The sequence below is a fragment of the Heptranchias perlo genome, chromosome 5 (genome assembly GCF_035084215.1).
Source record: "Heptranchias perlo isolate sHepPer1 chromosome 5, sHepPer1.hap1, whole genome shotgun sequence".
Classification (NCBI taxonomy): domain Eukaryota; kingdom Metazoa; phylum Chordata; class Chondrichthyes; order Hexanchiformes; family Hexanchidae; genus Heptranchias; species Heptranchias perlo.
In genome coordinates, this window is record NC_090329.1 from 3,528,479 (window position 1) to 3,554,743 (window position 26,265).

Consider the following 26,265-nt stretch of genomic DNA (forward strand, 5'->3'; position numbering starts at 1 on the left):
AATTCTCCAGTCCTCCGGCACCACCCCCATATCTAAGGATGTTTGGAAGATTATGACCAGTACCTCCACAATTTCCACCCTTACTTCCCTCAGCAACCTAGGATGCATCCCATCCAGACCAGGTGACTTATCTACTTTAAGTACAGCCAGCCTTTCTAGTACCTCTTCTTTATCAATTTTTAGCCCATCCAAAATCTCAACTACATCTTCATGAGTCTCAAGTACATGAGACAATGGCAGCATCTTCTTCTTTGGTAAAGACAGATGCAAAGTACTCATTTAGTACCTCAGTCATCCCCTCTGTCTCCATGAGTAGATCTCCTTTATGGTCCCTAATCGGCCCCACCCCTCCTCTTACGACCCGTTTACTGTTGACATGCCTGTAGAAGACTTTTGAATTCCCTTTTATGTTGGCCGCCAGTCTATTCTCATACTCTCTCTTTGCCCCTCTTATTTCCTTTTTCACTTCCCCACTGAACTTTTTATATTCTGCCTGGTTCTCACATGCGTTATCAACCTGACATCTGTCATATGCCCATTTTTTCTGTTTCATCTTACTCACTATCTCTTTTGTCATCCAGGGCTCTCGGGCTTCAGTTGCCCTCCCTTTCTGCCACATGGGAATGTGCCGAGACTGTACCCGAGCCATCTCCTCTTTAAAGGCCGCCCATTGTTCAATTACCGTTTTGCCAACCAATCTTTGATTCCAATTTACTCGAGCCAGACCTGTTCTCATCCCATTGGAATCGGCCCTCCTCCAATTGAGTATTTTTATTTTAGAGTGGTCCATGTCCTTTTCCATAGCTATTCTAAACCTTATGATACTATGATCACTGCTCCCTATATGCTCCCCCACTGACACTTTCTCCACTTGGCCCGTCTCATTCCCCAGAACCAAATCCAGCAATTCCTCCTTCCTCGTTTGGCTGGAAACGGACTGGTTAAGAAAGTTATCCTGAACACACTTCAGAAATTCCTCCCCCTCTGTGCCCTCTGATGTTAAATGGCAGGAAGGATTCCCTGCCAGCATTACTTAAAGGGATCATGCAGTACTTATATAAGTTAGTTGCTGGATTATTTCTTCTGGCTGCTGGTTGACTTGCAGGCATTTTTGGAGTGTTTATTAAGTTAGTTTAGCTTTCATTAATCTACAGGGAGTGGTCTGGTTGCTGTTGTAGTCCTGTGGCTCTTATATTCTGCACAAGGAAGTTGACTCCAGATATGGGATGCCTGCTAGGGCTACCTCTCGGGATAGAACATGACTGGGAGAAGGAAGGGAGTCAGCGCAGAGCAAGACAAGGTGCCAGAAGAGGGGGGAGAAGGACCAGGACACTTAGCAGGAGGCTATATCTGCAGAGGGTCTTCATGGAACAATTCTATTACCTCAACTTCAGTGAACAGCAATGCCTGAGTCGCCTTCACTTCACCAAGAGGTCGTCACTGAGATATGTCAGCTGCTGTCACCACAACTTCAGCATCAAAGCAGGACAAGGACAGCACTGCCTGTGGCTGTCAAGGCCACTGTTGTTCTAAACTTTTATGCCACTGGCTCTTTTCAGACTGCAACAGGAGATATAAGCAACATCTCACAGTTTGCAGTGCACCGCTGTATAATGGAGGTCACTGAGGCTCTCTATACAATGAGAAACATATAAATCTCATCCCCCTACCAGAGACAGGCAGGAGGAGGGAACAGGAGGTTTTGCAGATTTCCCCATGATGCACATTGCCTGTGTGCTCCCAATGTGATCTCTGCAATCTTCATCAACAGAAAGGGATTCTACTCCCTCAATATGCAGCTGGTGTGTGACCACAGGCAGCGCGTCATGCAGGTAAATGCCCGCTATCCTGGCAGCAGTCACAACTCCTTCATTCTCCGGCAGTCCAACGTGTCAACTGTATTCCAACCAGCACTGCAAGTTAAAGGCTGGCTACTGGGCGACAAGGGTTATCCCCTCATGACACGGCTCCTGACTCTGGTCAGGAACCTGCACACGCCTGGACAGTAAGCCTATCGTGAGAGCCATGCTGCCACCAGAAACATCATAGAACAGACCATAGTGTCCTCAAGCAACACTTCCACTGCCTGGACCCCTCAGAAGGAGCCTTGCTGTACGCAGCTGAGGAGGTATCCAGATTTGTGATAGTTTGCTGCATGCTGCATTATGAGGACATAGACCCCACCACCGCCTGTCAGGCAACAAGCTGAGGAGGAGGAGCATGTGGCAGAGGAAGAGGAAGAGGAGGGGGAGGAGGAAGAGGAAGTGGAGGAGGGGGAGGAGGAAGAGAAAGTGGAGGGGAGGCTGCAATGTAGACAGCCTCTTTCTGCCAGGGCTCTACGTGATCAAGAGTGATTCCAGTATCCTCAACTACCCCTCCCCATTCACCAACACTCTCACACTTTACTTTACCTCCTTCAATAGCTATTACATCATCCTCTTTCTGACAACACTTATTGGTTGCTCCCTCACTTGACTTCAGACATAAAAACTAACACCAAGTGCACAATCAAATTATAATTTATCAAAATAATCATTGGATCAACATAACAACAATGTATGAATCACCCATGTGCATTCCCTTAGTGTCTGTCTTACGTGTACCATTGTCTACCTCGTGCTCTTACGAGGTGCTTTCCTAGTGGCAGGAGTTTTGGTGGTGGGAGGCTGCTGACCTTCAATTGAGGAGACTGCACGTGGTCTTGGAGGACAATCCCGAGCAGCTCTGGGCCTAGGGGGCCCGGCTTCAAACTGCACCATCTCAGCCTGGGCTGCAGTAGTCTAGGCTGACTGGCTGACAGGCAAAGGCACTGGCGGAGTGGCAGAGATAGGAGCAGGAATGCTGTCCTCCAGCGAGAGGATTATGGAGCCACTGCCACTCTCCTGGGGCAGCTTCTCAGCAATCCTGGTGATCTGTTGAAGAACAGTTTGCTTGACTGCTGTGATGCCCTGGAAGCCCCTTTCAATTGTGGTACCCAGAACCACGATGGCAGCAGTCTGAGATTCCAAGGCAACAGTCTGAGATTCCGTAGAAGCTGTTTGTGCTACGATGGAAGCTGTGACCTCGTTCATCGGACGTTGCATCATGGTGGGTTCCACAGGTGCGCTGATGGACGGGACCACCCGTTCCATGTTGGAAAGGATGGGCGCCAAGCTCTGCGCAAAGCCCTGTGCCATTTGGAGGTAAACTCTTCCGTGCTCCTTGATGTCTTGCGCAGGCTTTCTGGCAGGTTTTCCAGTGCCCCAAGCATTTGGTTGTGTACGCCCATCGGCCGTCTTCTGTACCCTGGACAATCGAAGTCCTCATCTGACTCCTCTGCAGCAGAACTAGTGAGTGAGCATGTACAGATCCCTCCTCTATCCTATCCTCTAAATGTGGAGATGCCGGTGATGGACTGGGGTTGACAATTGTAAACAATTTTACAACACCAAGTTATAGTCCAGCAATTTTATTTTAAATTCACAAGCTTTCGGAGATTTTCTCCTTCCTCAGGCAAATGTTTCAAGATCTTGAAACATTTGCCTGAGGAAGGAGAAAATCTCCGAAAGCTTGTGAATTTAAAATAAAATTGCTGGACTATAACTTGGTGTTGTAAAATTGTTTACAACTATCCTCTAAAGTACGCACCGTGTCAGTCTCTGAGCTGGTGGCTGTGAGTGTAAGATCGAGTGACGGTGTCTCTTCATCATCACTGTCTTCTTCCTCTGGCTGGAAAGGTTCCAGTTCTTGGGAAGCTGAAATGATCAAGGGATAAGGGTTAGGTTGTGGTGAGGGGAGAGGAGAGAGTAAGAAATGTCTACTTATACCACCTGCAGCTGGTGAGTCAGAAGAGATTGAACAGTTGTTTATCAGACTGGAGGGAAGCATGCAGTGGTGTTCCCCGGGGGTCAGTATTAGGACCACTGCTCTTTTTGATATATATTAATGATCTGGACTTGGGTATAGAGGGTATAATTTCAAAGTCTGCAGATGACACAAAACTCAGAAATGCAGTAAACATGTGGAGGATAGTAACAGACTTCAGGAGGACATAGACAGACTGGTGAAATGGTCAGACACATGGCAGATGTAATTTAACGCAGAGAAGAACATAAGAAATAGGAGCAGGGGCAGGCCCCTTGAGCCTGCTCCACCATTCAACAAGATCATGGCTGATCTTCTACCTCAACGCCATTTTCCTGCACTATCCCCATATCCCTTGATGCCTTTAATATCTAGAAATCTATCGATCTCTGTTTTGAATGTACTCAATGACTGAGCCTCCACAGCCCTCTGGGGTAGAGAATTCCAAAGATTCACCACCCTCTGAGTGAAGAAATTTCTCCTCCTCTCAGTCCTAAATGTCCTACCCCTTATTCTGAGACTGTGACCCCTGGTTCTAGATTCCCCAGCCAGGGGAAACATCCTCCCTGCATCTACCCTGTCGAGCCCTGTAAGAATTTTCTGTTTCAATGAAATCAACTCTCATTCTTCTAAACTCTAGAGAATACAGGCCTAGTCTACTCAATCTCTCCTCATACTTCAATCCCACCATCCCAGGAATCAATCTGGTGAACCTTTGCTGCACTCCCTCTATGGCAAGTATATCCTTTCTTAGATAATTGTAAACAATTTTACAACACCAAGTTATAGTCCAGCAATTTTATTTTAAATTCACAAGCTTTCGGAGGCTTCCTCCTTCGTCAGGTGAACGATGTGAAACCTGACGAAGGAGGAAGCCTCCGAAAGCTTGTGAATTTAAAATAAAATTGCTGGACTATAACTTGGTGTTGTAAAATTGTTTACAATTGTCAACCCCAGTCCATCACCGGCATCTCCACATCTTTCTTAGATAAGGAGATCAAAATTGTACACAATACTCCAGGTGTGGTCTCACCAAGGCCTATATAATTGCAGTAAGACATTTTTACTCCTGTACTCAAATCCTCTTCTAATAAAGGCCAACATACCATTTACCTTCCTAATTGCTTGCTGCACCTGCATGTTAGCTTTCAGTGACTCATGTACAAGGACACCCAGGTCCCTTTGAACATCAACATTTCCCAATCTCTCACCATTAAAAAAAATACTCTGCATTTATGTTTTTCCTATTAAAGTGGATAACTTCACATTTTTCCACATTATATTCCATCGGCCATGTTCTTGCCCACTCACTCAGCCTGTCTATGTCCCCTTGAAGCCTCTTTGCATCCTCCTCACAACTCACATTCCCACCAATCCCATGTGCTCTAACTTTGTTCACCAACCTCCGATGTGGGACCTTATCGAAAGCCTTCTGAAAATCCAAATACACCACATCCACTGGTTCCCCCTTATCTATTCTACGAGTTACATCCTCAAAGAACTCCAATAGGTTTGTCAAACATGATTTCCCTTTCATAAATCCATGTTGACTCTGCCAAATCCTATTATTATTTTCTAAGTGTCCTGTTATCACATCCTTTATAATAGATTCTAGCATTTTCCATACTACTGATGTCAGGCTAACCGGTCTGTCGTTCCCTGTTTTCTCTCTCCCTCCTTTCTTAAATAGTGGGGTTACATTTGCCACCCTCCAATCTGCAGGAACCGTTCCAGAATCTATAGAATTTTGGAAGATGACAACCAATGCATCCACTATCTCTATAGCCGCCTCTTTCAAAACCCTGGGATGTCGATCATCAGGTCCTTGGGATTTATCGACTTTCAGTCCCATTAATTTCTCTAGTACTATTTTTTTACTAACACTAATTTCTTTCAGTTCCTCATTCTTGCCAGACCCTTGCGTCTCTCGTATTTCTGAGAGGTTATTTGTGTCTTCTTCCGTGAAGACAGTCACAAAGTATTTGTTTAATTTCTCTGCCATTTCCTTGTTCCCCATTATAAATTCTCCTGTCTCTGTCTGTAAGGGACCCACATTTGCCTTCACCAGTCTTTTCCTTTTTACATACCTATAGAAGTATGAAGTGATGCATTTTGGTGGGCAATAGAAACTAAATAATACAATTATAAAGGGGATGAAGGAATAGAGAGACCTGGGGGTGTACGTACAAATCTTTGAATCCTTGCAGGGCAAGTTGAGAAGACTGTTAAAAAAGCATATGGGATCCTGGGCTTTATTAATAGATTAACGATTTTATTTTTAATCCCACAAGCTTTCGGGGGCTTTCCCCTTCCTCAGGCCACACCGCCTGAGGAAGGGGAAAGCCCCCGAAAGCTTGTGGGATTAAAAATAAAATCGTTGGACTATAACTTGGTGTTGTAAAATTGTTTACAATTGTTAACCCCAGTCCATCACCGGCATCTCCACATCTTTATTAATAGAGGCAGAGAGTACAAAAGCAAGGAAGTTATGCTAAACCTTTATAAAACACTGGTTAGTCCCAGGCTGGAATATTGTGTTCAATTCTGGGCACCGCACTTTAGGAAGGATGTCAAGACCTTAAAGAGGGTGCAGAGGATATTTACTAGAATGGTTCCAGGGATGAGGGACTTCAGTTATGTGGAGAGACTGGAGAAGCTGGGATTGTTCTCCTTAGAACAGAGAAGGTTAAGGGGAGATTTAATAGAGGTGTTCAAAATCACAAAGGGTTTTGATAGAGTAAATAACAAGAAACTGTTTCTAGCAGTAGAAGGGTCGGTAACCAGAGGTCACAGATTTAAGGAAATTGGCAAAAGAACCAGAGGGGAGATGAGGAGAATTTTTTTACGCAGCGAGTTGTTATGATCTGGAATGCGCTGCCTGAAAGGGACTTGGCCTCCACAGCCTTCTGTGGTAGAGAATTCCACAGGTTCATCACCCTCTGAGTGAAGAAATGTCTCCTCATCTCAGTCCTAAATGTCCTACCCCATATTCTGAGACTGTGACCCCTCATTCTGGACCCCCCAGCCAGGGGAAACATCCTCCCTGCATCCAGTCTGTCTATCCCTGTCAGAATTTTATATGTTTCAATGAGATCACTGCATTATGAATGCAGAGACACTGGTCACAGCCTCAGTGATGCCTCGTCCCATGATGGCCAGCATTGTCTCCTGCATGGGGGTTAAAATGTGGGCGCTCATGTCCTCTAGTTACTTGCTGCTGCCTCCTGTCATGTGCCAAGTTCTGCTGCAAGACAGAGGGAACTGTGTTAGTGAGTGTCCTGTTATATGTTTGGGTGATGCAGCTGTCATGGTTGAATAGTTGCCAGTGTGTATGAGCTGTGAGTTGTGAGCATGAGGCTTGCAACAATGCTAAATATATGAGCATGAGGTAAAGCATATGAATTGAAGTGTTCAGTATTGATTGATAGAGATTATTGGTTGGGGGTGTAGTGAATTGAGCAGTGGATGAGTGGTGTAGTTGGTAGGATATTCCATTTGAAGATTGATCTCACCTTGAAAACTCGTGTCAGATCATTAAACTTGTTTCTGCACTGCATCCATGTTCTTGGAGCTATGCTCCTGGCATTGACCTCCACCACTCCTTCTTCCCACTGCCTCCTGAACATATGTTTCGAGGGCCTCCTGCCATCCTGCAGATGCAGGATGTCCCTCCATCTCTCCACCTTTTGCACCAAGGCCTCCAATGCGTTATCAGAAAACTTGGTGAATTCTCTCTTGCAGGTTGTGCATCTTGACAAAATTCTTCGAAATCAATTCAATTCCTGACACCACTTCCAGCAGCCACAGTGCAGATGCCCTTCAAAAGGTGCAGGCTGCCTTTAAGTAGCACTAGCCAATTGCGATATCAGATCCCCTGTTGATGTGTGCAGCCAATGAACAGTTCAGTTATCCAAATTAACCCCCTATAAGTCTAATCGATCAAGTGGCTATCACTTTCTGGTTGGGTATTTCTGTTGATAATCTCAGATTTAGTTTGTTATTCCAGTATTTTATTTTTTTTCATGGGCCGTCACACACTATCTCCAACCCTTTAGACATTCCTCAGTTCTTCAACTCCTCTTATGATTTATGATCTCAGCTCATCACTTTGATGTGGAACGATTGCCCATTTCTATTATTTTGCTCACTGTATCGTCTGGTCATGGTACATCTTTTGCTCACTCTTGTTGCACTTGATGGTATTACATAGATGTTTAACCAGTGTTTTGCTGGTTTCTGCTGCTCTGCAAATATCAACTACTTTCTGTAGGAACATAGGAACAGGAGTAGGCCATTCAGCCCCTCGAGCCTGTTCCACCATTCAATTAGATCATGGCTGATCTGTATCTTAACTCCATCCAGCCACTTCGGTTCTGTAACCCTTAATACCTTTGCCTAACAAAAATCTATCAATCACAATTTGGAAATTTTCAATTGACCCCCAGTCTCAAGAAAAAGTATTTTCTGACATCACCCCTGAATGGCCTAGCTCTAATTTTAAGGTTATGCCCCCTTGTTCTGGACTCCCCCACCAGAGGAAATAGTTTCTCTCTATCTATCCTATCAAATCCTTTAATCATCTTAAACACCTCAGTTAGATCACCCCTTAATTTTCTATATTCAAGGGAATACAAGCCTAGTCTATGCAACCTGTCCTCATAATTTAACCCTTTTAGCCCCGGTATCATTCTGATGAATCTGCTCTGCACCCCCTCCAAGGCCAATATATCCTTCCTGATGTGCGGTGCCCAGAACTGAACACAGTATCTCCTGATGGGGTCTAACCAGTGCTCTGTACATAACTTCCACCCCCTTGTATTCCAGCCGTCTTTACATAAAGGCCAACAGACCTAGGGTATGATTTTAGCAAGGTGGTGGGATCTCAGGAGGCGTGGGGGGGGCTCAATGTGTGCGTGGGAAACCTGGAAAAAATGTTCCGACCTTTTTGCATGTGATCGCGACTTAATTGAAGGCCCTTAATGTGGCTTCCGGGTTTGGCTTCCCCACGCTGCGCAGCGGGCGCACTGCGCACCCGAATGACGTGATGGCTGCTCGATTATTTAAAGGGCCATTACAAGCATGGCTTTTGAGGGTGAAAGATGGAATTTAAAGAGATGGAGCAGCATAGGACCAAGCCAGCACCCCAGTTCAGTGACTCCTCACTTGAGTTGCTACTGGCCAGGGTGAGGAGGAGGAGGGACATGCTGTACCCGGGGGGATGGGAGGACGTGCCCTGTCTCTGTCACCAAGAAGGCCTGGCTCAAGGTGGCAGAGGAGGTGACCAGCGGCAGCAAAGTATCCCGGACTTGGTGCAGTGAAGGAAACATTTCAATGACCTAATCAGGAAAAGTGAGTACAGTTACTGATTGACCTGCGTTCTGTGGTGAACATCACCCCCCCTCACACTCTGCCCCTTGAGGCCGACTCCATCACATCACTCCTCACACCCACTGAAGGCTCAGTGTCAAGTGACCATCGCTTTCTGTGAACTTCCTCACCTCCCCATTTGTGACCCCACCACTCCCACTCACCCCAATCCTCATGCAATGTGAACAATCTGTCTGATACTCACCCTCTGATGCATCTCTTTTATTATCAGCCTCACACAAAGCAATTCATCCATCGGGTGACCCCATTAATCTCACTCACTCACACGTCTGTCCTTTGTCCCCTTGTAGGAGAAGAGAGCACAAAATACAAGGAGAGGAGTATAAGAAACATGAGAAATAGGAACAGGAGTAGGCCATGCGGCCCCTCGAGCTTGCTCTGCCATTCAATCAGATCATGGCTGATCTTCGACCTCAACTCCACTTTCCCGCCCGATCCCCATACCCCCTGATTCCCCTAGAGTCCAAAAATCTATCGATCTCAGCCTTGGATATATTCAATGACTGAGCCTCCACAGCCTTTTGGGGTAGAGAATTCCAAAGATTCACAACCCTCTGAGTGAAGAAATTCCTCCTCATCTCAGTGCTAAATGGCCGACCCCTTTTCCTGAGACTATGTCCCCTAGTTGTAGACTCTGCAACCATGGGAAACATCCTCTCAGCATTTACCCTGTTAAGCCCTCTCAGAATCTTATACATTTCAATGGGATCACCTCTCATTCTTCTAAACTCCAGATAGTATAGGCCCATTTTACTCAATCTCTCCTCATAGGACAACCCTCTCATCCCAGGAATTAATCTAGTGAACCTCCGTTGCACCGCATCTAAGGCAAGTATATCCTTCCTTAGGTAAGGAGACCAAAACTGTACACAGTACTCCAGGTGTGGTCTCACCAAAGCTCTGTACAATTGCAGCAAAACTTCCTTACTCTTGTACTCCAACCCCCTGCAATAAAGGCCAAAACATTATTTGCCTTCCTAATTACTTGCTGTACCGCATGTTAACTTTCTGAGTTTTGTGTACAAGGACACCCAAATCCCTCTGAACACCAACATTTAATAGTTTCTCACTATTTAAAAAAAAGGTTTGTCCAAGAGAACTGATTGCCCTGCTTCAAAAACTCACCTTTTATTCACATCTGTCAATCACTAGTTTAAAGGTCCAAATGGCTGCCAGCTGTAACTCACCTCCGTTTCCATGGTGTCTTTCAGAGGCCACGGGAGACACATTGAGGCAGAGTTAAAAATCGTTTCCCTGCCTCAATACACTAAAAATTAAACCCCTCAACAAGTTTAAGTTTCTTAATTGTCACTTTAAATATCGGCACGTCAGCTTTAATTGCCGGTGGGACTTTCGGCTTCCTGATGCATCTGAGTCAAACGTGAAAGTCGGTGACTTGGAGCCGGGATACGAACCTGATCCTAAAATTATCTATTTTCACTGCCCCCCCCACAACCTCTCATCCCAACCCACCCGAACTTGGGGGCTAAAATCATGCCCCTAGAATCTTTTCTGTTGGTAATCTGGTTCTGGCTTGATGACCTGTTATAACTACTGCAATTCTGCCTTTCATGAGGCTGCCTAGAAGATCCACATTAACAAGACTTGGCTTTTGTTTGCAAATCTGTTACATATTAATCAATGCTTTCTCCTTGAGCTTGAAACCTGGTAATAAACACATCTTTTATCTATAATAATGCTCTAAGGTGTAGAATATTCCTCAAACTTGTTCATTAATACCATCAGTCTCTATTTATCATCTCCCTCATAATATGTTCATACTGGTCTGCACTTTGTTTTTTCTTCTAATCTCGTTGCTGTTGGGAACAAATCAAAGCATTTTTCCATTTTCTCTTCACACTTCCACAACATTTCCTTCTAGGTGTAGATGGTTTAGGAGCTTTAAACCTTCAAGCGTAGAAATTGGACCTCAATGCACATAAAACAGAGGCAATCAGCCCAATGTCGGGCACCAACGTCGTATGCCTGAAGGACGCCTGGAAAACTCCGACCGGAAATTGGGTTGGGCCATTTTTCACTGGCTGACGGCCGCCAAGAACAGGCATTAGGCTCCTTACATGTGTAAATGAGGGGCCTAACACCTGCCTCAGTCCCCCTCTGCTAAATTATCAGTTGTGAGCGGGGAGTTGTCAGCCCTGCCCACTCGGGATTCTTCAGCAATTTAAACAATCGTTCCTGTAGACCCAGGTGGAGCAAGAGAGCTCGTCCAGTTGCACAGCCCTTCAGAGGGCTGCTGCCAGCCCACGATTGCACCCCCTCCCAGTCTCCTTCCCCCTCCTGCCCCAGCACTGAGGTCCACTGCTGGCACGATAGGTAACCTGAAATTTGCTTCTTCAGTTGGGTGAGTTGCCTGTGGAGGCGTGGCACCCCATCCGCCCCCCTAAACATTCACTCCCTTCACCATCGGCGCACTGTGGCTGCAGTGTGTACCATCCACAGGATGCACTGCAGCAACTCGCCAAGGCTTCTTCGACAGCACCTCCCAAACCCACGACTTCTACCACCTAGAAGGACAAGAGCAGCAGGTACATGGGAACAACACCACCTGCACGTTCCCCTCCAAGTCACACACCATCCCAACTTGGAAATATATCACCGTTCCTTCATCGTCGCTGGGTCAAAATCTTGGAACTCCCTTCCTAACAGGACTGTGGGAGAACCGTCACCACACGGACTGCAGCGGTTCAAGAAGGCGGCTCACCACCACCTTCTCAAGGGCAATTAGGGATGGGCAATAAATGCTGGCCTCACCAGCGACGCCCACATCCCGTGAACAAATTTTTAAAAATGGTGGCCTGGTCATGCGGAGTGTAGAGTGTAAAATTAGAAGGCTGTTCTCCAGTTTGATCTGCTCACTCCTGTAATCCACAGCTTTGACCCGTAAACACAGAATTAGTACTAACTTCCTGGAAGGTTGAAGAGCACAGAAATGAGACGTAAAACAGGAAAAATTTAAAGAAAAATTTCCACCCAGCTTTTGGACCTGAGCAGTGCATCACTCTGAGAGTGATTGCACATGTTCTGAAGCCACAATAAATTCACGGGCTCCCTCTATCATCATTGGTACACTGGGCACTAACTGGGCAAAAAATACAGTCTATGGATTCTGTCAATAACAGATTGTGGCAGAGAATTACACCTTCTAAACACCCTCAATGTAAAGAGATTTTTAAACACCTCTTTAATTCTTTTTGTGATCATGTTAAATGTGTTTCCTCTTATTACCATCTCACAAACCAACGAGAACCACCTGTTGCTATTTACCTTTATAAGAATCCTTCATAATCTTGAAGACCTCTATCACACCACCTTCTCAGCTCTAGTGATAAAAACTTCACCTTCCCAGGTCTCTCTTTATTACTATAACTCCTGATCCCTATTAACATTCTAGTGCCTCTGCATTATTTTTTGTAGTTCCTGTAGTGGGGTGCCCAGAACTGTATGGAGCCTATGCTTCTAGTTAGAAATCCAAGGGCTCTTGGTTTGTTTTTTATACGACCTTATTTTGAATCATGTACCTGATTTCTTTGACCTCTCTTCTCCTTCCCACCCCATCCCATTAATGTTATTTGTGGGACTTACCTCTTGTGCAACAGTCACACGAAGCCAAATCTGCCTAAGTGTGGTGAAAATGGGGTAAAACGATGAATGTTCATTGTGTGGTTCTACTTCTGTGACATTTAACAGATGCTTGGTATCAAATACAAGGGGGTAGAAGTTATGCTACTGCTATACAAAGCCCTAGTTAGACCACACCTGGAGTACTGTGTTCAGCTCTGGGCACCGCATCTTTGGAAGGATATAATGGCCTTGGAGGGAGTGTAGAGTAGATTTACTAGAATGATACCTGGACTCCAAGGGTTATGTTACAAGGAGAGATATTAAGGGGAACTGATAGGGTAGATAGAGAGAAACTATTTCCGCTGGTTGGGGAATCTAGGACTAGATTATGTAGCCTAAAAATTAGAGCCAGGACTTTCAGGAGTGAAGTTAGGAAACACTTCTACACACAAAGGGTTGAATCTCTTCCACAAACGGCAGTTGATGCCAGCTCAATTGTTAATTTTTAATCTGAGGTTGATAGATTTTTGTTAACCAAAGGTATTAAGGGATATGAGGCTAAGGTGGGTATATGGAGTTAGATCACGGATCAGCCAGGATCTTATTGAATGGAGGAACAGGCTCGAGGAGCTAAATGGTCTACTCCTATTCCGATGTTCTTATGTTCCTAGGATGCCCCTGTCCACATTGTGATCAATGTCATAGGATCCCAATTTGTTTAGTAACAGGCCCACTGACTGAAACAGGTGGACGCCAAAGTGTAGGTGGTCAGAGTGTCAGCACTAGAGTGCGATACGTATACCAATCTAATTTTGAGGCTGTTACCACTTCGTTAATGCCGATTTCGGGGGTTAAAATCAGCCCCCCCCCCTGTATCCTTCAAAATATTTCTGTTTACTTTGTAAGTCACTTTTAACCTCTTACGAGGCCTCTTTTTTCTCTACAGGGATCTTTTTCTTTCCACATCCTTTAAAATGGTCTTAAAACATTCCATTTTCTTCTGTTTTATTTTCTTGCAACATTTCCCACTTGACCCTCCCTGGAGTTTCTCCTGTAGCTCTAAAGTATGTTAATCTTAGGTCTTGCACAGTTACTTTGTTATTTTTGGCCTTGCTATCGATTTCTATATCAAATCAAGCTAAACTAAACCTCAATGTGAGATTCAAATATTCACCAACTTCTGGGTTACGAACTGGCTCTGTTGGTCTGCTAAAGACTAAATCTAATACAGCACGAACCCTAATTCTCTGCTTCAAGTGTTGTGATGTGGAGATGCCGGTGATGGACTGGGGTGGACAAATGTAAGGAATCTTACAACACCAGGTTGTAGTCCAACAGTTTTATTTGAAAATCACAAGCTTTTGAAGATTATCTCCTTCCTCAGGTGAGTGAGTGAATGAGAGGTTCCCAAATCGCATATCTTATATTAGGCTGGGACACCATCACACCAATCAAATGTGTCGTTGGTGTTCAGACAGGTGAGCCACGGAAAACAGTAGGTCCCAGTATACTGAATACACAGTGGGTCAAATTACACAGACAAAGAGAGGAAGAGACCTGCAAGGCAGAGAGAGAGAGAGAGAGAGAGAGAGAGAATGTCCAGTTGTATGACAAACAGATAACTTTTTTTCCTGCTGGTGGGGTTCAGTGCATGAACCCAAGATCCCGATTGAGGCCGTCCTCATGGGTGTGGAACTTGGCTATCAATTTCTGCTCGCGATTTTGCGTTGTCGTGTGTCTCGAAGGCCACCTTGGAGAATGCTTACCCGAAGATCGGTGGCTGAATGTCCTTGACTGCTAAAGTGTTCCCCGACTGGGAGGGAACCCTCCTGTCTGGCGATTGTTGCGCGGTGTCCGTTCATCCGTTGTCGCAGTGTCTGCACGGTCTCGCCAATGTACCATTGTGTTCGGAAGCAATCACTGATTATTATCTATCTGCATAAAATTGTACTCCTCCCTTACAAAACATGTATTTTTCTGGAAGATCAGCAGGTAAAGAGAAGGGCAAGGCTGGTAGAAGTAGGGAACCTTGTATGACTCGGGAGATTGAGGCACTAGTCAAAAATAAGAAGGAGGCATATGACATGCATAGGCAGCTGGGATCAAGTGGATCCCTTGAAGAGTATAGAGATTGCCGGAGTAGAGTTAAGAGAGAAATCAGGAGGGCAAAAAGGGGACATGAGATTGCTTTGGCAGATAAGGCAAAGGAGAATCCAAAGAGCTTCTACAAATACATAAAGGGCAAAAGAGTAACTAGGGAGAGAGTAGGGCCTCTTAAGGATCAACAAGGTCATCTATGTGCGGAACCACAAGAGATGGGTGAGATCCTAAATGAATATTTCACATCGGTATTTACGGTTGAGAAAGGCATGGATGTTAGGGAACTTGGGGAAATAAATAGTGATGTCTTGAGGAGTGTACATATTAAAGAGAGGGAGGTGCTGGAAGTCTTAACGCGCATCAAGGTAGATAAATCTCCGGGACCTGATGAAATGTATCCCAGGACGTTATGGGAGGTTAGGGAGGAAATTGCGGGTCCCCTGGCAGAGATATTTGAATCATCGACAGCTACAGGTGAGGTGCCTGAAGATTGGAGGGTAGCAAATGTTGTGCCTTTGTTTAAGAAGGGCGGCAGGGAAAAGCCTGGGAACTACAGACCGGTGAGCCTGACATCTGTAGTGGGTAAGTTGTTGGAGGGTATTCTGAGGGACAGGATCTACAGGCATTTGGAGAGGCAGGGACTGATTAGGAACAGTCAGCATGGTTTTGTGAGTGGAAAATCATGTCTCACAAATCTGATTGAGTTTTTTGAAGGGGTAACCAAGAAGATAGATGAGGGCTGTGCAGTAGACGTGGTCTACATGGACTTTAGCAAAGCCTTTGACAAGGTACCGCATGGCAGGTTGTTACATAAGGTTAAATCTCACAGGATCCAAGGTGAGGTAGCCAATTGGATACAAAATTGGATTGACGGCAGAAGACAGAGGGTGGTTGTAGAGGGTTGTTTTTCAAACTGGAGGCCTGTGACCAGCGGTGTGCCTCATGGATCGGTGCTGGGTCCGCTGTTATTTGTTATTTATATTAATGATTTGGATGAGAATTTAGGAGGTATGGTTAGTAAGTTTGCAGATGACACCAAGATTGGTGGCATTGTGGACAGTGAAGAAGGTTATCTCGGATTGCAACGGGATATTGATAAATTGGGCCAGTGGGCCGGTGAATGGCAGATGGAGTTTAATTTAGATAAATGTGAGGTGATGCATTTTGGTAGATCGAATTGGGCCAGGACCTATTCCGTTAATGGGGAGAGTTATAGAACAAAGAGATCTAGGAGTACAGGTTCATAGCTCCTTGAAAGTGGAGTCACAGGTGGATAGGGTGGTGAAGAAGGCATTCAGCATGCTTGGTTTCATTGGTCAGAACATTGAATACAGGAGTTGGGATGTCTTGTTGAAGTTGTACAAGACATTAGTAAGGCCACACTTGGAATACTGTGTACAGTTCTGGTCACCCTATTATAGAAAGGATATTATTAAACTTGGAAGAGTGCAGAAAAGATTTACTAGGATGCTACCGGGACTGATGGTTTGACTTATAGGGAGAGGTTGGATAGACTGAGACTTTTTTCCCTGGAGAATAGGCGGTTTCGGGGTGATCTTATAGGAGTCTATAAAATAATGAGGGGCATAGATAAGGTAGATAGTCAAAATCTTTTCCCAAAGGTAGGGGAGTCTATAATGAGGGGGCATAGATTTAAGGTGAGAGGGGAGAGATACAAAAGGGTCCAGAGGGCCAATTTTTTCACTCAAAGGGTGGTGAGTGTCTGGAACGAGCTGCCAGAGGCAGTAGTAGAGGCGGGTACAATTTTGTCTTTTAAAAAGCATTTGGACATTTACATGGGTAAGATGGGTATAGAGGGATATGGGCCAAGTGCAGGCAATTGGGACTAGCTTCGTGGTATAAACTGGGCGACATGGACATGTTGGGCCGAAGGGCCTGTTTCCATGTTGTAAACTTCTATGATTCTATGATTCTAGACTGGTTACATAGAATTACAAAGAATTTACAGCACAGAAACAGGCCATTGTGCCCAACAGGTCTATGCCGGTGTTTATTCTCCACACGAGCCTCCCCCCACCTTGTTTCATCCACCTCTGTCAGCATATTCCTCTTCCTTTCTCCCTCATGTACTTGTACAGCTTCCTCTTAAATGCCTCTATACTATTTGCCTCAGGCACTCTATATGGCAGCGAGTTCCACATTCTCACCACTCTCTGGGTAAAGAAGTTTCTGCTCAATTCCCTATTGGATTTATCAGTGATTTTCTTATATTGATGCTCCCAGTTTTGGACTCCCCTATAAGTGGAAACAACTTCTCTACATCAACCCTATCAAACCCATTCAGAATTTTAAAAACCTCTATCAGGTCACAACTCAGTCTTTACATTTCGAGAGAAAACGGCCCCAGCCTGTTCAGTCTTTCCTGATAATTGTACTCTCTCATTTCTGGTAGCATCCTTTTAAATAATTTTTGCATTCCCTCCAGTGCTTCTATATCAAAACAATTTCAAAATTTGAAGATGACACAAAACTTGGAAGGTTAGTAAACAGTGGGGAGGATAGTGATGGACTTCAAGAGGATATAGACAGTCTGGTGGAATCGGCGGACACATGGCAGATGAAATTTAATGCGGAGAAGTGCGAAGTGATACATTTTGACAGGAAGAATGAGGAGAGGCAATATAAACTACAGGGCACAATTCTAAAGGGTGTGCAGGAACAGAGAGACCTGTGGGTATATCTGCACAAATCTTTGAAGGTAGCAGGTTGAGAAAGTGGTTAAAAAAGCATACGGGATGCTGGGTTTTATAAATAGAGGCATGAATAACAAAAGCAAGGACATTATGATGAACCTTTATAAAACACTGGTTCGGCCACAACTGGAGTATTGTGTCCAATTCTGGGCACCGCACTTTGGGAAGGATGTGAAGGCCTTAGAGAGGGTGCAGAAAAGATTTACTGGAATGGTTCCAGGGATGAGGTTCTGAACAGTTATGAGGAGAGACTGGAGAAGCTGGGGCTGTTCACCTTAGAACAGAGAAGGTTAAGGGGAGATTTTATAGAGGTGTTCAAAATCATGAAGGGTTTAGATACATTAAATAAAGAAAATCTGTTCCCATTGGCGGAAGGATTGAGAACCAGAGGACACAGATTTAAGGTGATTGGCAAAAGAACCAAAGGTGACATGAGGAAAAATATTTTTCGCAGCGAGTAGTTATGATCTGGAATGTGCTGCCTGAAAGGGCGGTGGAAGCAGATTCAATCATGGCTTTCAAAAAGGAACTGGATAAATACATGAAGGGAAAAAAATTGCAGGGCTACGGGGAAAGAGCGGGGGAGTGGGACTAACTGGATTGCTCTTACAAAGAGCTGGCACGGGCTCGATGGACCGAATGGCCTCCTTCTGTGCTGTGACCATTCTATGATTCTATGATTCTGTCCTTTTTGTAATATGGAGACCAGAACTGTGCACAGTACTCTAAGTGTGGTCTAACCAAGGTTCTATAAGTTTAACATAATTTCTCTGCTTTTGAATTCTATTCCTCTGGAACTGAACCCCAGTGCTTTGTTTGTATTTTTTATGGCTTTGTTCACCTGCAATGCAAGTTTTAATGATTTCTGAAGCTGTACCTCGAGATCCCTTTGCATCTATACCCCATTTAGACTCTTATTTTCCAAGAAGTAGATGTCGTCCTTATCCCTCTTATCCTCCTTGTTATACCAAAATGCACCACCTCACACTTAACTATATTGAAATTAATTTACCATTTACATGCGTATTCTGCAGGTTTGTTCATGTCTTCTTGTATTTTATCACAGTCTTCCTCAGTATTAACTGTACCCCCCAATTTGGAGTCATCCGCAAATTTGGCGTTGTTGTTCCGATTCTCGAATCCAATTCATTTATGTAAATAGTGCATAACAGTGGTCCCAGCACCGATCCCTGTGGAACACCACTTCCCACCTACCACCTGTCTGAGAAATTACCTTTAACCTCTACTCTCTTTTTTCTGTTTTGTAGCCAGCTTGCTATCCACTCTGCTATTTGCCCCTTGACTCCACATGCTCTGACCTTAGTCATGAGCCTACCTTATCGAAAGTCTTTTGGAAGTCCATATAAATTATATATTCTGCATTACCCTTGTTTACTCTTTCTGCTACTTCCTCAAAGAATTCAAAAAGATTGGTCAAGTATAATGTTTCCCTTTGAAATCCGTGCTGACTATTTTTATTATATTTTTGGTTTCTGATGTTTTTCTATTACATCTTTGAGTAAATATTCCAATATCTTGCCTACCAGGAACCTTATTCTAACTGGCCTTTGGTTCCCTGGATTTATTCTATCTCCCTTTTGGAACATAGGATTCCATAGCTGTCTGCCAGTCTTCTGGTACCATTCCCTTTTCTTTTGAATTTTTATATCTCTTATGTGTTGGAGTGTCTCTAACTCACACTCAACCACTCTGAGCTCGAGTGTCTCAAGGCAGAGACATTTTCTGCACATGTGACAATCCGGGACAGTCTCGCTGTTAACCAACTCCAACATACTGCAGTCCTGACACACTGCCTGTGCTGCCATTTCTCATTTTTATTTATTTATTTATTGTTAGCAGTAATTTATTTCTGGAGCTAATAGAATCACTTGAGTTCTAGATTATGAATAATTGATGGATTTAGTTTGATTTCAAAATAATTATTAATTAATTACTTTGATTCTTTGTTTATTTATTCATTATGTATACCAGATATTTATTTAATGCAAATTGCATCCCTTTAATGTTGGTTTCCTCTACTTAGTTTATTTTGTCCTCTTACCTCTATTTCGGTTATTTAGCCTCTTTGCTTTATTTGCTTACTTAAAGGCTATTATCGTTTTAAGATTTAAGTTAAATGATAAATTAAACACTTAGCTCTAATTCCTCGGGCTCTGCCACTCCTCACTCTGTAGTGACTATCACCTCATTTTTTTGAGTTTTCCCCGAGTATCTGCCGTGGCTCCTTTTAAATCACTGCTGCTGGGGATTGCTGCTCTTTTTGTGGGGATGTGGAGATGCCGGTGATGGACTGGGGTTGACAATTGTAAACAATTTTACAACACCAAGTTATAGTCCAGCAATTTTATTTTAAATTCACAAGCTTTCGGAGGCTACCTCCTTCCTCAGGTGAACGATGTGGAAAAATGTGGGGGGTCTCTCTCTGCCGTCATTCCTTTTAAATCGATTAAAGTTGTCTTTGATAATAGAATCTGAATGACCAAATCAGACGCATTTGTTTGCAACATAATTGGTCCAGCTTTACATGTGCAGATGGACAGGCATAACCTTTCCCCACACTTAGATTGTTCAATAAGGGAAAGAGTCACAACTCACAGTCACTACTCAATAGTAAGATTCCTGATAGCTGCAGAAATCTACTACAAGATTCAAATGGTGTTACTTTATTCAAAAATTGTCACACAGTTGAACCCCAGATGTTCATTTTGCTTAATCTGCCTCGAGGCAAAAGCTGGAAATCAACTGAGCAAACAAAAGCACGACTGGCTCATCAGCAAACCATAGGAACGAAATGGGGGCACATTCACAGGATGCAAATGTAAACAGGGCAGAAATGGTATTATGCAGTTAGGCACGGCAAATGTACCTGATAACAGTGCTGAGCACTGTCATTCATCCCTCCAGTGTTATCTAGCGGAGAAATTAAATGCCGAGATTTCAAAACACAGTATCTCAAACAAAGACAAATTATATGGTTATTCTTGTAATTAGAACCATAGAACCATAGAAAAGATACAGCACAGAAGGGGGCCATTCGGCCCATCGTGTCCGTGCCGGCTCGAAGAACAGCCAGGTGCCCATTCTAATCCCACCTTCAAGCACACGGTCTGTAGCCCTGCAGCTTATAGCACTTTAGGTGCAGGTCCAGGTACTTTTTAAAAGAGTTGAGGGTCCCTGCCTCTACCACCAATTCAGGCAGCGAATTCGATACACCCACCACCCTCTGGGTAAAAAAGTTTTTCCTCATGTCCCCTTAATCCTTCCGCCAATCAGCTTAAATCTATGTCCTCTAGTTCTTGAACTCTCCGCTAGGGGAAACAGGTACTTCCTGTCTGCTCTATCTGGGCCCCTCATAATTTTGTACACCTCAATCAAGTCTCCCCTCAGCCTCCTCTGCTCCAAGGAAAACAACCCCAGCCTATCCAATCTCCCCTCGTAGCTGCAATTTTCAAGCCCTGGCAACATTCTTGTAAATCTTCTCTGCACTCTCTCCAGAGCAATTACGTCCTTCCTGTAATGTGGTGACCAGAACTGCGCACAATACTCCAGCTGTGGCTTTACCAGCGTTTTATACAGTTCCATCATTACATCCCTGCTTTTGTATTTTATACCTCGGCTAATAACGGAGAGCATTCCGTATGCCTTCTTCACAACCTGTACTGCCACCTTCAGGGACCTGTGCACATGCACTCCAAGGTCTCTCACTTCCTCTACCCCTCTCAATATATTCCCGTTTACTGCGTATTCCCTTTTACTGTTTGCCCTCCCTAAGTGCATTACCTCACACTTCTCCGGGTTGAACTCCATTTGCCACTTTTCCGCCCACTCCACCAACCCATTGATATCTTCTTGGAGTCTACAGCTATCCTCTTCACTATCAACTACACGGACAATTCTTGTGTCGTCTGCAAATTTGCCAATCATGCCCCCTACATTCAAGTCCAAATCATTAATATATACCACAAACAGCAAGGGACCCAACACTGAGCCCTGTGACATACCACTGGAAACGGATTTCCATTCGCAAAGACATCCATCGACTTTTACCCTTTGTTTCCTGTTACTGAGCCAATTTTGGACCCAATTCGCCACATTTCCCTGTATCCCATAATTGTATCGCCTTTTTGTTTGAAATAAATAAATAGGATAGAATGGAGGCACTGTCCATTATTGTATTATGACACTGTACTCCATCAACCTATGACCATTCACAGTTTGATAGTCTTATTCCCAGAATATTTTAATCAATTTATTTTCATTGAAAGATCCTCTGTGGTTGTTGGATGGCGAAGGGAAAACATACCATTTTACAGTTTGATGGTGATCTTTTGCCCTGTTTATTTATGAATGCCATTAATTACCATCTCCCCCTGCTCTGCGACAAATTTTGATCGGAAGTGTTTTATAAAGTGACCAAAGTTTGAAAATACTGCAATCTGTTTCTCTTTATTGACAGCCCATCTGTCATTTAAAAGGAAATGTGATGAGAGCACAGAATATTATTCTTCCCCATTTGATTTTTTTGTCCTTTGTGGTGAGCTGTGCTCGTTCCTGGACTATTCTCAAATGACAAAAAAATAGCTCAGATGGAGGTGTAAACCAAGCAATGTAATGGGAAGAAGAAAAAGATGTGCTTCTACCACATGTAGCTAAGGCCATAAGTGATACCAATTTTTTTTCTTTTTTTTTGCTTATTCCTTATCCAGTTGAAAGAGACAAGTATTTTTCTCACCAGCGGAGGCACTACAAGGAATTCCGATTTGATCTCACACAGATTCCTGAAGGAGAGGCAGTGACAGCAGCAGAATTCCGCATTTACAAAGATCGAAGCAACAGCAGATATGAAAATGACACCTTTAGGATTACTATATACCAGGTTGTTAAAGAATATACTAATAGGTAAGTATTCAATTAAATAAAGATGTATTATTAAGGTGCAATAATCTGTTTCGTTATAATATGTAGTATATACTCTGTGATGGTAATCAAAAAGATTTGATGTGCAGATACTGTATATTCGAGCAAGTACAATGCAATTTTTAAATTTATTTTGTTCTGTTAAGTGTAAAGAACAGATTGGGCCGGATTTTGCTGTAAAAATAACGATGAGGCTGACAGCACTCACTGTTATTTACGGGAAAATTGGAAAGCAACTTTCAGCGACTGCACATGATCATTTAAACACGGAAATCCACAAGTTGCTGTCTGAGGTGCGATGCCCCTCCAAAAGCTGCATAGAAACGGCATCTCGCTGTCTGGCCCCCTGTTCAAATATATCGAACGGTGTGAAGTTCCTGCACTGACATTGCAGATACAGATTAAACTCACCAAAAAAAGTCCAGTCAAGTCATTTCAAGTCGAATAACCATTTTAACGGCGTGGTACGTCTTAATTATTGCCAAACAACCTCTCTGGCACTGAAAACTGTACAAGTGTAGAGTCTCATTACTTCAGATTTTAATTATTGTTGGAGATGTAAAAAAAGTTAAATACTTTTTCTTACTTTTATCTCTTACCTCTTTTATCTTTTGTCTCGGTCTATTAATTCAATCTTACTTTCCCTCTCTTTATTTTGCTTTCTGTACCTGATTTGATATTGAATTCATAATTCCAACTTACACTTCCTGGTTCGAACTCTGTGCTGTTATTGTTGATCAATCTGATTGGTCAAGGAGACAGACACCCACTTGCCCTGTTCACCCAGCTCCCAGATGCCCTGCAGAGGGCGTGCGTTGTTTGGCTGTCCCATTGACAATAACTTGCTGTCCCAAAAGCTCATAGAGGATAGAAACAGGATCCATATGGATAGAAATGAAAGATAGGGAGAGATCGATCACCCTAATAGGAGTATACTACAGACCACCGAAGAGGAGTATACCACAGACCACCGAATAGGAGTACACTACGGACCACCTAATAGGAGTAAACTACAGGCCACCTAATAGGAGTAAACTACGGACCACCTAATAGGAGTATACTACAGACCATCTAATAGGAGTAAACTACAGGCCACCTAATAGGAGTATACTACAGGCCACCTAATAGGAGTATACCACAGACCACCTAATAGGAGTACACTACGGACCACCTAATAGGAGTATACTACAGACCATCTAATAGGAGTAAACTACAGGCCACCTAATAGGAGTAAACTACGGACCACCTAATAGGAGTAAACTACAGACCACCTAATAGGAGTATACTACAGACCACCTAATAGGAGTATACTACGGACCACCTAATAGGAGTAAACTACAGACCACCTAATAGGAGTAAACTACAGACCACCTAATAGGAGTATACTACAGACCACCTAATAGGAGTATACTACGGACCACCTAATAGGAGTATACTACGGACCACCTAATAGGAGTATACTACAGACCACCTAATAGGAGTATACTACGGACCACCAAATAGGAGTATACTACAGACCACCTAATAGGAGTACACTACGGACCACCTAATAGGAGTATACTACAGACCACCTAATAGGAGTATACTACAGACCACCTAATAGGAGTAAACTACGGACCACCTAATAGGAGTATACTACAGACCACCTAATAGGAGTAAACTACAGACCACCTAATAGGAGTATACTACAGACCACCTAATAGGATTATACTACGGACCACCTAATAGGAGTATACTACGGACCACCTAATAGGAGTATACTACAGACCACCTAATAGGAGTATACTACAGACCACCTAATAGGAGTATACTACAGACCACCTAATAGGAGTACACTACGGTCCACCTAATCGGAGTACACTACAGACCACCTAATAGGAGTATACTACAGACCACCTAATAGGAGTACACTACGGACCACCTAATAGGAGTATACTACAGACCACCTAATAGGAGTACACTACAGACCACCTAATAGGAGTACACTACAGACCACCTAATAGGAGTACACTACGGACCACCTAATAGGAGTATACTACAGACCACCTAATAGGAGTATACTACAGACCACCTAATAGGAGTACACTACAGACCACCTAATAGGAGTATACTACAGACCACCTAATAGGAGTACACGACGGACCACCTAATAGGAGTACACTACAGACCACCTAATAGGAGTACACGACGGACCACCTAATAGGAGTACACTACAGACCACCTAATAGGAGTACACGACGGACCACCTAATAGGAGTACACTACAGACCACCTAATAGGAGTACACTACAGACCACCTAATAGGAGTATACTACAGACCACCTAATAGGAGTATACTACAGACCACCTAATAGGAGTACACTACAGACGACCTGATAGGAGTATACTACAGACCACCTAATAGGAGTAAACTACGGACCACCTAATAGGAGTATACTACAGACCACCTAATAGGAGTAAACTACAGACCACCTAATAGGAGTAAACTACAGACCACCTAATAGGAGTATACTACAGACCACCTAATAGGAGTACACTACAGACGACCTAATAGGAGTATACTACAGACCACCTAATAGGAGTATACTACAGACCATCTAATAGGAGTATACTACAGACCACCTAATAGGAGTAAACTACAGACCACCTAATAGGAGTAAACTACAGACCACCTAATAGGAGTATACTACAGACCACCTAATAGGAGTATACTACAGACCACCTAATAGGAGTATACTACAGACCATCTAATAGGAGTATACTACAGACCACCTAATAGGAGTATACTACAGACCACCTAATAGGAGTAAACTACAGACCACCTAATAGGAGTACACTACAGACCACCTAATAGGAGTATACTACAGACGACCTAATAGGAGTATACTACAGACCACTTAATAGGAGTATACTGCGGACCACCTAATAGGAGTACACTACGGACCACCTAATAGGAGTACACTACAGACCACCTAATAGGAGTACACTACAGACCACCTAATAGGAGTACACTACAGACCACCTAATAGGAGTATACTACAGACCACCAAATAGGAGTAAACTACAGACCACCTAATAGGAGTATACTACAGACGACCTAATAGGAGTATACTACAGACCACTTAATAGGAGTATACTGCGGACCACCTAATAGGAGTATACTACAGACCACCTAATAGGAGTATACTACAGACGACCTAATAGGAGTATACTACAGACCACTTAATAGGAGTATACTGCGGACCACCTAATAGGAGTATACTACAGACCACCTAATAGGAGTACACTACAGACCACCTAATAGGAGTATACTACGGACCACCTAATAGGAGTACACTACGGACCACCTAATAGGAGTACACTACGGACCACCTAATAGGAGTATACTACAGACCACCTAATAGGAGTACACTACAGGCCACCTAATAGGAGTAAACTACAGACCACCTAATAGGAGTACACTACAGACCACCTAATAGGAGTATACTACAGACGACCTAATAGGAGTATACTACAGACCACTTAATAGGAGTATACTGCGGACCACCTAATAGGAGTATACTACAGACCACCTAATAAGAGTACACTACAGACCACCTAATTGGAGTACACTACAGAGTACCTAATAGGAGTACACTACAGACCACCTAATAGGAGTAAACTACAGACCACCTAATAGGAGTATACTACAGACGACCTAA

At 43.7% G+C, this 26,265-nt stretch overlaps 1 protein-coding gene across 1 annotated transcript in view; it reads left to right on the plus strand.

The window, feature by feature from the left end:
• The window catches only part of bmp5 (bone morphogenetic protein 5), a 502,527-nt gene that overhangs the window by 288,562 nt on the left and 187,700 nt on the right, over positions 1 to 26,265 (plus strand). The window contains exon 2 of the mRNA XM_067983961.1: positions 22,355 to 22,547. Within this exon, the coding sequence (XP_067840062.1) occupies positions 22,355 to 22,547 (193 nt within the window). The remainder of the gene's footprint in view (positions 1 to 22,354; positions 22,548 to 26,265) is intronic.